The 12090-nt window shown below is 43.1% G+C and overlaps 1 protein-coding gene across 2 annotated transcripts in view; it reads left to right on the top strand.

The window, feature by feature from the left end:
* Bms1 (BMS1 ribosome biogenesis factor) overlaps positions 1-12090 on the top strand; it is a 35957-nt gene that overhangs the window by 10613 nt on the left and 13254 nt on the right. For both annotated transcript variants that reach the window (XM_050148415.1, XM_050148416.1), the window contains exons 9-12: positions 1750-1889; positions 3828-4588; positions 4757-4858; positions 5895-6052. In XM_050148415.1, coding sequence (XP_050004372.1) covers positions 1750-1889; positions 3828-4588; positions 4757-4858; positions 5895-6052 — 1161 coding nt within the window. The remainder of the gene's footprint in view (positions 1-1749; positions 1890-3827; positions 4589-4756; positions 4859-5894; positions 6053-12090) is intronic.

Raw genomic sequence — 12090 nt, 5'->3', positions numbered from 1 at the left:
AAAATTTCTTTGACAGTTTTATATATGTGTATATGATGTTTTGGTCATTGTCACCCTCACACTCCTGCTAGATATCTTTTCAGTATGTCCTCTGATAGTTCCAGTGTGTGTGTGTGTGCACGTGCGTGCGTGCGTGTGTGTGTGTGTGTGTGTGTGTGTGTGTGATGGACCATGGCAATTCTCACACTAGTTTCGGCGTGTGTGTGTGATGGACTGTGGCAGTTCTCACACTTGCTTCCTCCCTTGTCCCTCTCCTTTCCTGCTGAAGCTCTTCTCAGTGTGTCATTTTTTTTATAGTGACCCACTGAAATTAATCAGGGTGTTTACATGAGAATAGGTTTGGAGTTATTTACTGGTTGTGGATTACAGAGGTTAGGAGCACTACCTACTCTTCCAGAGGACCTGGGACCTTTGCAGCACCTACATGGTGGCCTACAACTGACTTAATCCAGTTCCAGGGAAAGCATTGCCCTCTTCTGACCGCTGCAGTCATAAAGGCATGCACAGATGAGAGTGTGCAGACAAAACACCCTTGCACACTACATGTTAAACAGCAATAGCAAAGATTCCCCATTCAGCAGCCATTAACAGTCAGTTGCTCCTCAGGGAGGAATGGTGCCTCACGAACCCCTCCCTAGCCCCAGTGCGAACTTTGGCAGCTCTGCCTTGTGCAGTTCAGCATGGCTGCTGTCGGTTCATGAGTACAGTGGCCATGCTGTGTGCAGAGGAGTGTTACACAGCACTATTCCTGTCCCCCAGCTTACATTCTTCCACCCCGTATTCCAAGGTCTTCCCTGAGCCTTGGGAGTCATGCGGACTTGAGGTTTTTGTTAGTTCTTGTCTGTAGTGCTGAGACCTGGAGCTTTCCTAGCTAGGGCCGTGGTTCCCAGACTGATGGACTGCATGAACTGAGAGGTGTTTGCAGTGTTGGAGGTCAAGTCTAAGCTTTGTTGCAAGAATTTTCTTCTCTTTCTTGAGACAGAAAGGTTTTTAGAACTATAAGAATTTTTTAAAAGATTTATTTGTAGCACAAATAATAAAAACCCAGAGATAGGTATTAGGATTCAACCTGAAGATCAAAAATCAAAGCAGCCAACAACTAGAGAGACCTTAACTCTACCAAGGTTCAGACAAACAAGGGGCAGTCCAGCAATACTCTCCACCAACCTCAGACTCCACATTCCACTGAGTTCCTGTTTCCCCTTTATATTCATTTCTCTGCCTAGCCATATCATTCCTGTCTTCTCCTCCTTAGTACTGGAATTAAAGGCATAGGATCCGAAGTGCTGGGATCACTTTTGTGTGAGCTTTATTTTTCTTAGACAGATTCATTCTTGTGTACCCCAGAGGGAACTCACAGAGATCTCTCTGCCTCTGTTTCTCGTGTCCTAGCATTAAAGGTCTGTACGGCTGACTAGTATGGCTGCCTTGCCCTCTGATCCTCAGGCAAGCTTTATTTGTTAAAACACAAATAATATCCCATTGTATTTATTATTTGTGTGTATGTGTGTCTGTGTACATACATGCATGCGTGTGTTCAGGTGGCCACAGAGTATTGGTGCTGGCGTTACAGGCAGCTGTGGGCCTCCTGGTGTGTGCGCTGTGCTGGGAACTGAACTCTCAGGTCTTTTACATGAGCAGTGTGCTGTCGGAACTGCAGAGCTGTCTCTAGCCCAAGTTTAGGGTAATTTTGAGGAATGATGAAACCAGCATGTTTCCTCACCTGCACCTTTTCCCTGGCTGTGGCAGGAGGAAGCAGGCCCTACGCATGAACTGGTCCAGAGTCTCATCTCCACCCATGCCAGTATCGATGCCAAGATGGCTTCAAGCAGAGTGACACTTTTTTCTGATTCCAAACCTCTGGGGTCAGAAGATATAGATAATCAAGGGTAAGTCTACCATTTTTCTAAGTTTCCTGTTTAATTTTTTTTTTAAACATTTGTGTGTGCATCTCTGTTTACTGTGTCGGTGCCAGGAATCAAACTCAGAAAGTCAGGCTTGGCAGCAAGTGCCTTTCTTTACCCAATGACCCATGTTATTGGATCTTTCCTAATTTTTAATTTTAAAAAGTTAAAGTAAAAATTACATTACCATTCCACCATCAGTCTTTATTTTGATGGAATTTGACCCCAGGTTTTTTGGTTTACTTTGGTTTTGCTTCTTGTCAGGTTTTCATTTATGTAGCATTACATATTTTCTCATGTAAAATATAAGACTTGTTTTCAACAGAAATATTCAGAATATTACTCAAATATTACACAAACTTTACTATTGATTGCTTTTATTTTTCTAGGAGCCCACGTGGCTATCTTTTAGTGACAAATTCCCAAGCACTGTGTAGCTGCTTATTTAGGCCCCATTTGAAGGCCTCTGCCTTCTCTCTGCAGGGCTTCCATACATTGTTGTCATCATGGTAGATAGCCACTAATGTGGCTCATTTTTCAGCCTGGATTGGGAGCTTATGTGCCATTGTACTTAGTGGGTGCTTGCTGAACACTGATTTTTGTTCTACTCATGGCTTATAATCATTCTGAAAATGGTAGACTGTGTATAGTATTATTTATTATACTGTGCATTATTGCTTAGCACGGTAACTTGAAAATTAAAGAGTTAATTTAACAATCATTATTCCCAGGGCTTGAGAGATTACTCAGTGATTAACATCATACATATCCTGCTTCTGCAGAGGACTTGGGTTTAGTGCCCAGCACCCACATCTATTGCCTCACAAATGCCTCTGACATCCTTTAACTGGCTTGGCCACCTGCGTGCTCATGGTACACATAAACGCTGTAGGCATACACATACTTACACTTAATTAATACCTTTATAATTTAAGCATTTTCTTTATATAGTCATTGTTTTGTTATTTGTGTTTCTGACTTAGGAACCGTCTTATGGTATACTGTAGTCTTTTATAATTGATGGTGTCACAGTTTTAAATGTAGCACATTGAATAGCTTTGTTTAATTTTATCTCATAACTTTACCATGTCAATAATACTGTACCAATTAATGGAACCCACGTCTTCTCTGAGATCAGTGAGTGCTCTGAACTCCTGAGGCATCTCCTCAGCCTGTGTCATTGTGCTCTACAAACGCAGTGCCCAGAGCTGTGTTCAGAACTCTGGCCAGTAGGCATTCTTTAACCAAGCGCTTCCCCTTCCTGATGCTTTCTGTATCACTGCTGACTCTGGACTTTGTTCCCATCCCATTACTGTCATTTTCCTCTGATGCTTGCATGGTCCCAGATGTGACCCTCAGTGTTGAGTTTCCCGTGTCTTCTAGGCTTATCCCCCACTAACTGTGAGCATAGGCATAGTACTTTCTGATACAACAGGGTGACCCAGGCTTGCACTGTCCTTTGGACCTGGAGTCAGTTTTTGAAGACGTACTAAATACTCATTTCCCTTTTAAATAATCTTCCTGAAATAGGCGTGGTTCTGTTTGTTCTGTTAATGCTTTGCAAGCGTGCCCTTAGGCAGCTAGGTGAGTTTTCTTGTTAGTGGTTTGTCACCATTTTGGGACAGTGACGGTGCTGTTCCTTCAGTAATGCAGGAGTGCACACAGGCTCCCGCACAGTCTGGGTCAGAGCTCTACCAACAAACTCTTCCCCAGTCCATTTTTCTTTAAACATCTCTTTGGGGACAGGGTTTCACTAAGTTACTAAGCTGCCCATGTAGTCTTACCTTACTATGATAGCTCAGGCAGACTAGAACCTTGAACCCTCCTGCCTCAGCCTCTCATTCCTCTCCACAGTCGGTTGACATTTCTAGAATAACTAACTGTTGTACAGTTTGAATTAGCTTTTATTTATTTGAAATACAGGCTGTGGATGCCAAAAGAGGAAAAGCAACTGGACGTAAAGACTGGTCGCGTACGTCGGAAAGCCATTTTTGAGGACACGGAAGATGAGTCTGCAGATGAAGAGAGTGAGGATGATGAAGAAATGTGTGAAGGTGACCGAATGGAAAATGGCTCTAGTGACGACGAAGCTGAAGGGGAAGAGGACGGGGCTGAAACCACCGACTGTAAATACATGTCTGCTAGGGGAAGCAAAAGGCCAAAACTCGAGGAGCAGGAAGACAGCGATGCGGACTTGCCAGCGTTTGCTGATAGTGATGACGATCTCGAGAGGAGCTCTGGGGAAGAGGAGGCAGCAGAGGAAGCGGACGAAAGCAGTGAAGATGAAGACTCTTCTTCAGGAGAGAGAGACGATGGGGATTCCAAATCTGTTGGAGGAGACAGTGGGGCAAGACTGTCAGCATCTCATCAGTGGAGGGACCGTCTGGATGGAGAGAAGCCTTCCCTAGTGACAAAAGCAGCCCTCACCACTTCTGACTCTGGCCACTGTACAGCCGAAGAGGCTTGTCCATCTGAAGACGAGTCTGAAGCCTCTGAGCTGAGTTCAGAGGAGGAAGACTCAGAATGCAGAGGCATTGTCAGGGAAAAGCCTGCAAGTCGTCATGGGGGCAGTGGGCAGAAACTCGAGTCAGAGAACATGGTTGATGAGACCAGTGACATTGAAAACTTACTTGGAGAGGAAGAGGATCACAAGGAAGAGAACAGCAGCTCTGTAGAAACGTCAGGTAAATGCTCCACAGAGCGCCCGCATCCTCACACCATTGTTACCTGTAGGATGCTCACATTTTCAGTCTGCTCTTTGGGTTGTTAACCACCTGAATATGTCATGAATGTGTTTTAGAATGAGTGACCCCTGGTCAGTGAGCAGGTGTAACTGGGTGTTGGTCTTTCAGGTGCCCTCAAGTGGAAGGAAGACCTTTCCAGGAAGGCAGCAGAGGCCTTTCTGAGGCAGCAACAAGCAGCTCCAAATCTTCGAAAGCTGGTTTATGGGACAGGTAAGAACTCTGCCCAGAGCTCATAATGTTTTAAGTCTTCAATTATTTTCTGAAAAGGAAATGAGGTCATTGATACAAAGATTGGAATTATACTTTTGACATCTGTTATTTCTAGCTATCAGCTTCTGTATATTTACCAGACATTTTAAAAAAAACAGATTTTAAATTGTGTGTGTGTGTGTGTACACATTTATGGTATGGGAGAGTACCGGTGCCAAGGATATGAGAGAAGGTTAGAGGACAATGTATGGAGTTGGTTCTCTCTTTCTACCCTTTTATGGGTTTCCAGGATCTAACTCAGGTCACCAGACTTGCATGCCAAGCATCCTCCCCTACTGAGCCTTTTGCTGGCTTTGGCAGATGTTTATAATCATGTCACAAGGACCATAAATTGGTCTTATGCTGTTCAACTGGCATGAAAGTTTTAATGAGAATATTGTCCATTATATCATCTTATAAAGTCCTTCGTGGGATTTATTTTGTTAAATTTAATGTTAGGAACATATTTCTGCCTATGAAAGTTGAACCCTCTCCCCCCTTGTAAGAATGAGAACTCTGTATTTTCTTTGCCTGTATTCACTAATATTTATAGTTTATTAAACTTGTTTATCAGTTCTCTTTGGGAAAAAGTACAGAAATAAGTTGACCCTGTGATAAGAAAATTGGAGAGGGATCTGAACTGATTTTCATGTAGATTTTGTCTGCAGACGTTTAGTGACAGTAAGTTCTAAGGGAGCTCTGCATAGAAGATCTTCTGTAAGATGTGTTCTTTTAAATGTCTTCCCTTCCCCAACCTCCAGTATTTCACTCCCCAGTTCTCTTGCTGCTGCTTTGCAAGAGGATAAGTCTTCCAGACACATTAAGGGGAAGTTCTTTGGCCTTTTGACTTTTTGTGGGTGAGTGGGCCAGGACACAACATGTCTGTAATGAGCAGGGGCTATAGTTCCTTGAATTCTAAGGTATTAACTAGTTCAGGGCAATGAGTCCTAGGATTGAAGTTTTTATTTTCACCTTTCCCTTATGGTGATCTCTTTAGTGACAGAGGATAACGAAGACGACGATGGAGACACCGTAGAGGAGCTTGGAGGGCTGTTCCGTGTCAGCCAGCCGGAGCGCGGGTGTAAGCACAAGGCTGACTCTCTGGACTGCTCTCGGTTCCCTGTGGAGGCGCCTCACGATTGGGATTTGGAGGAGGTAATGCTGAGCAGCTGCTTGCTGTGAAAAGACAAAGGCTGATGCCAGTGTTGCACACCTGCCCCTGGCTTCTTGCTCTCTAACAGGTCCTTTCCCCACATCTGTCTGTCCCACAAGCAGGGGCGGCTCTGAATTGGGTTGACCCTGTACTGTGCTGTCAACAGGAAAGGAAACGCTCCGCTACTGGTGTGAAAGCATTGCTGCCTTTGGGGTCCCCTCCTCCTGTTTTAACTTTCATCCGTTATCCATTTCTTTCAAGTTTCAAACAGAGTACAGATTTTTAAAGTATTCCCCTAAAATATTCTGAACTTGTTATCTGTTGTCATGTTTCGATGCTTATCTCTAATTTCATTAGTTTGGGTCTCCTTTTTCTTTCCTTTGGTTAGTTGGGTCAAGAATCTGTTGTCCTTGCTTTTCTCGGTGAACCAGCCTTAGAGTCATTGATTCTTTGTGTGGTTTTCTTTGTTTCCATTTCATTAATTGCTGCTTTGATTTTTATTATTTCTTGCCTGTCATCTGCTGGGTTTGGGTTTGTTTTGTTTTTTTTTCTTGAGTTGCATCATTAAGCCATTTTCTGATCTTATAGATGCTCAAGGTTCTAAACTTCTCTCCTAGAACTGCTTTTTATGTGCTCCAGAGGTTTTGTTGTGTTGTTTTCATAGTCGTTTAGTTCCATGAATATCTCTGTTTCTTTTTTGACCTATCCATTATTCAGTAATGAGATGTTTAATCTCCATGCATTTAGAGTTTATGCATTTTCTGGAGGATTTTTTGCTATCAACTTTTATTGTGCAATATTGGGTTGAATACATGGAGTTGTATTTGTTAAGGTTTGTTTTGTGACCAAGTATGTGGCCAGTTTTAGAAAAGCTTCCATGTGCTGCTGAGTAAAATATGTCTGGCATTTGGGTGGAACATTCTGTTGATATCTGTTAGAGCTGTTTGATTCTGAGGTTTCTCTGTTATTTTTTATCTATTAGAGAAAGTGGGGTATTGAAATTACCTACAGTAATTGGGTTTGTGTTAATCTGTGTCATTAGTTTGTTTTCTTTTTTTTATTTAAGACTTAAAAATTTGTGTGTATGGATATTTTGTCTGCCAATATGTCTCTGTGTGGGCCTGGTGCCCATGAAGGTGAGCAGACATCAGATCCCAGGGAACCCTTAGGAGGCACAGTGTGGGTGTTGGGAATCAAACCAGGTCCTCTGGAAGTCCAGCCAGTGCTTGTTCCTGTGGCTGCTGAGCCACATTGGGCGCAGCAGAGTTTGATGCATGGGAATTTTCCTGATGAATTGATCCCTTGATTAGAATGAAGTGTTCTTCTTCGTCTATTCTGATTAGTTTTAGTTTGTCAGATATTTTGTCAGAGACTAGGATGGCCATGCCTGCCTACTTCTTGATCTCTTTTTCTTAGAACCACCTTTCACTTCAAGGTGGTGTCGTTAAAGCTGAGTTTCCTAAGATGATTGATAAATGAATTTTGTTTTGTTTTGTTTTTAACTTTTTATTTTATGTGCCTTAATGTTTTGCCTCATGTATGTCTGGGTGAGGGTGTCAGATCCCCTGCACTAGAGGTAGAGACAGCTGTGAGCTGTCATGTGGGTGCCGAGACTTGAACCTGGGTCCTCTAAAGGAGTAGCCAGTGCTCTTCACTGCTGAACCAACTGTTTAGACCCCTGGGTTTTGTTTCTTAATCCATTCAGCTAACCTGTGTCTTTTGGTTGAAGAGTTCAGGAAATTGAATAGAGTTATTATTTAAAAGGGGTGTGTGTGTGTGTGTGTGTGTGTGTGTATTGAAGTCAGTTTGTTGCTTTTTTTCCTGCTAATTTGTGTTCTTCATTGTACTTTGTATTTCATTAATTTTAGCTTTGTTTCCTTCCTAAGTCTCTTGGCTGTGTTTGTTCTTCTCTTCAGTTTGGAGTCTTGCTTCCAGTATTCTGTCGAGCATTTTTTTGTTGTTAGAAATTAATTTTTTAAGGTATGGATCATGGAAAATTTGTTTCTTTCTTACCGACAGCAGATAATTTGCCGAGTACATGACCTTGGTTGGTAGCCGTGGCTTTAGAGCTTAGAGTGCACGCTCCAGAAATGAGAGGTCATCTCTGAGAAGTCTTTCCTGGGGTTAAAACAGGGGTTTTCTGAAGGGCTTTCCTTTATATGTGACTTGTGTTTTTTCCCTGGCAGCTTCCAGGATTTTTTCTTTGTTCTGTATCTTGAGTGTCTTTGCTATGATATGCTGTGGGGTGTTTCTTTTCTGGCTTTGTATGGTGTTCTGTGTGCTTCCTATGTCTGTATGGGTGTGTCCTTCCTTAATTTGGGGGAAGTTTGCTTCTGTGGTTTTGTTGAAGACCTGGGATTCTTCTGCCTCAGTTATGCCTATAATTAGAAGATTTGGTCTTTTGATAGTATCCCACATTTCCTGAATGTTCCTTTCCTGTGCTTCAATATTATTTCATTTTCTTTGCTTCTTTCATCCGGATTCTCTTTATCTTGGAGTGCTGATGTTCTGTCTTCTGCTTGATTCATTCACTTGCCAGACTTTCCCTGCAGTTTTCTAATCAGGATATTGAGGTTTTTAAATTCCATCTTCATTTCAGCATGTGTTCACTTCAGTGTTTCTCTATTGAATTCAGCTTTCAGATTGGGAATTATCGTCATCATTTCATTCATCCATGTATTTGTATTTTCTTGGACATCACTCGGGTGTTTCTCTTCCCCTCGTGGAGTGTAATGAAGTATTTGATGATGCCTTTAAATTCCTTGACTTTTTTTATGACGTTTATGCTTGTGCTTTTAAATTGTGTCCTGGGGTTCACCTAGGTAGTTCTCAATAGAGAACACTTCAGTAAGACTACTGGGTTTGATGGGAAATATGCTGTCATGGCCATTCATGTTATTTTTGCTGGCTATGGGGATTTGACCTGGGCATGTGGACTTCTTTGTTTGGTTGTATGTCTGAAAGTGAAAATCTGGCCTTCCCTGGGTTGGCCAGTGCAGATGTATGTGCAGATGAATGGCCTGAGTCAGTCACACAAAATTAGTGGGTGAGCTGTGTAGCTAGACCACATAAAGATGGCGCCCTGTGGTCTAGGGCTAGGCCTGTGGGTGCAGCGATGGCAATGGGCAGATGGAAGGATTGGAGAGGAAAGGAGTATCTCACCAGTCAAGGATGGCTCTTGAAGAAAGCAGGTTCAAAGGCCATGGATCTGGAGCTACGCTTGTGGGTGTGGATATGGTAACTGGTTTTTGTTGTTGTTTTGCTTTTTTTTTTTAAATATAATTTTTTATTGAAAAAAAAATTTCCGCCTCCTCCCCGCCTCCCATTTCCCTCCCCGTCTCCCTTTTCCCCCCCCCTCCCTCTCCTCTCCCCCTCCCCCCCCTCCCCTCCCCCTCCCTCTCCAGTCTGAGGGGCAGTCAGGGTTCCCTGCCCTGTGGAAAGTCCAAAGTCCTCCCCGCTCCATCCTGGTCTAGGAAGGTGGACATCCAAACTGGCTAGGCTCCCACAAAGCCAGAACATGAAGTAGGATCAAAACCCAGTGGCATTGTCCTTGGCTTCTCAGCAGCCCTCATTGTCCGCCATATTCAGAGAATCCGGTTTTATCCCATGCTTTTTCAGTCGCAGTCCAGCTGGCCTTGGTAAGCTCCCAATAGATCAGCCCCACTGTCTCCTTGGGTGGGTGCACCCAAATGGATGGAAATAGAACACACTATCCTGAGTGAGGTAACCCAGACCAAAAAAGATGAACAGGGGATGTACTCACTCATAATTGGTTTCTAGAGATAAATAAAGGTCAGTGAGTCTATAATTTGATCTCCTAAAGAAGCTAAATAAGAAGGTGATCCCAAAGAAAAACATATAGCTATCCTCCTGATTATGGGAAGTAGACAAGTTTGCCGGGCAAAAAATGGGATCTTGGGGGTGGGGTGGGAGGGAGGTAAGGGGAGATGGGGAGAGAAAAGTGAGAAGGGGAGGTTGGGGGGAACTTGGGAAACGGGATGTTTGGGATAAAGGAAGGTTGGATAGGGGAGCAGGGAAGCACACATCTTAATTAAGGGAGCCACCTTAGGGTTGGCAAGAGATTTGGTGCTCTCAGGTGCCCAGGGCGATGTCCCCAGTTAGTTCCTGGGGCAGCTGAGGACAGAGAACCTGAACTGACCCTATCCTATAGCCATACTGACGAATATCTTGCATATCACCATAGAACCTTCATCTGGAGATGGATGGAGATAGAGACAGAGACCCACACTGGAGCACCCAACTGAGCTCCCAATGTCCCAAGGAGGAGCAGAAGGAGGGAGAATATGTGCTTTTTTTTTTTTTGAAGGGGGAATGAATGCAGGGGGGTAGGAGAGGAAGGAAAGCAGAGGTGTCTCAGTAACAAAGAGGGTGTGTGGCCGTGTTCTAGAACTGGCCTTTGTATTTGCAGGTAGTGACAGGAGCGTGTTGTAGTGGTGTCTTAACTAGAATTTCTATTGCTGGGGTAAAACACGTGATCAAAAACAGCTTGGGAGGAAGGGTTTATTTCTCCAAGTTCATAGTTCATCATATCCAGACAGTCAGGGCAAGAACTCAAGGCAAGAACGTGGAAGTAGGAACTGATGAAGAGACTGAAGAGGAGTATTGCCTGGTGACTTGCTCAGCATTCTTTCTTATAGCACCCAGGACCACCAGCCCAGGGTGGCACTGCCCACAGTGAGCTGGGCCCTCCCATATCAATTATCAATCCACAACTGGCTTATGGGCATTTTCTCGATTGACGCTCCCTCTTCCCAAATGACTTGTGTCAAGCTGACATAGAGCTAACTAGTCTGCACAGATGGCAAAGGGAAGAACAAACTTACTAGGTGATGTGGTTCAGGTGAAGATGGTTCAGGTCTAGAACTAGGCTTGTTCTTTTTGTACAGGCTGCTGTTGGCAGAAGAGTGGGGAAGGGGAAGAAGTCATTTTCCCAGAAAAGGTGGCTAGGGAACCTGATATAATATTTATTTTTTGATAATTTTCTGTATGTATACAATGTATTTTGATCGTATCCACCCTGCACTGTCTCTCCTCAATTTCATGTTCTTTATCTATTTATATCTTTAACTACATTCCTCCTAGAGAATTAGTCCTTGGTTGAATCTGAAGAAACAAAATTAGAAAAATCATGTAATTGCTTATCTCGTAATCTCAGTGTTATATACAAAACTGTATCAGGACAATATGTTAGTTACTGGCAATAAGATTGGAGAAAGTAAGTTTTTCCCTCATAGTATCCTGTAGTAAAAGGGAGCAGCAGGCTGTGTTCCCGGTGCCGGCTGCTTAACCCCCAAAATAATCACACGGAGTTCTGTATTAAATTGCTGCCTGGCCCATTATTTCTAGCCTCATATTGGCTAACTCTCACATATTGACCTAACCCATTTCTAATAATCTGTATGTATGTGGCATACCAGCGTGAGTCTAACCAGCGTCCATTTCGGAGGGAGAGGAGAGCCGCCTGCCACACTGCCTTCTTCCTCCCAGAATTCTGTTCTGTCTACTCCACCCACCTAAGAGCTGGCCTATCAAAAGGCCAAGGTAGCTTCTTTATTTAACCAATGAAGGTAACACATAGACAGAAGACCCTCCTACACCAGTATCCATTGTTTTAAAAAGCAGTTGTGCAATTTTTTTATTCCCACCAGCATTATTTGCAGGTTCTAGTTTATTTACATCTTTAAGAGTTATTTTTGTCCTTTTTTTTGTTTTAGTCACATTAGAAGGTGTGAAATGTGCCACGTCATGGTATTGATTTGCATTTCTTAGATAGTTAATTCTGTCAAGCATCATTTCAGGTGATTGCTGTTTATTTGTCTTTATACCTGTTCATACTGTTCGCCTGTTTTGAAGATTTGCACGTTTAGTTATGAGTTATTGATGTTTTCTGAGAACATGCCCCTTATCAGTTTATATATTCTGGGTACATGTCCCTTCTATACATAAATTGCAGATATTTTTCTGTTACTCTGTAGGAATTATCTCACACACTTATGTGAAATGAATGTATCCACAAAAG

The sequence above is a fragment of the Alexandromys fortis genome, unplaced genomic scaffold, assembly GCF_014885135.2.
Source record: "Alexandromys fortis isolate MF-2015 unplaced genomic scaffold, M_Fortis_MF-2015_v1.1 scaffold_59, whole genome shotgun sequence".
Classification (NCBI taxonomy): domain Eukaryota; kingdom Metazoa; phylum Chordata; class Mammalia; order Rodentia; family Cricetidae; genus Alexandromys; species Alexandromys fortis.
Note: the sequence above shows the minus strand (reverse complement) of the source record. Positions and strands in the feature narration are given on the sequence as shown.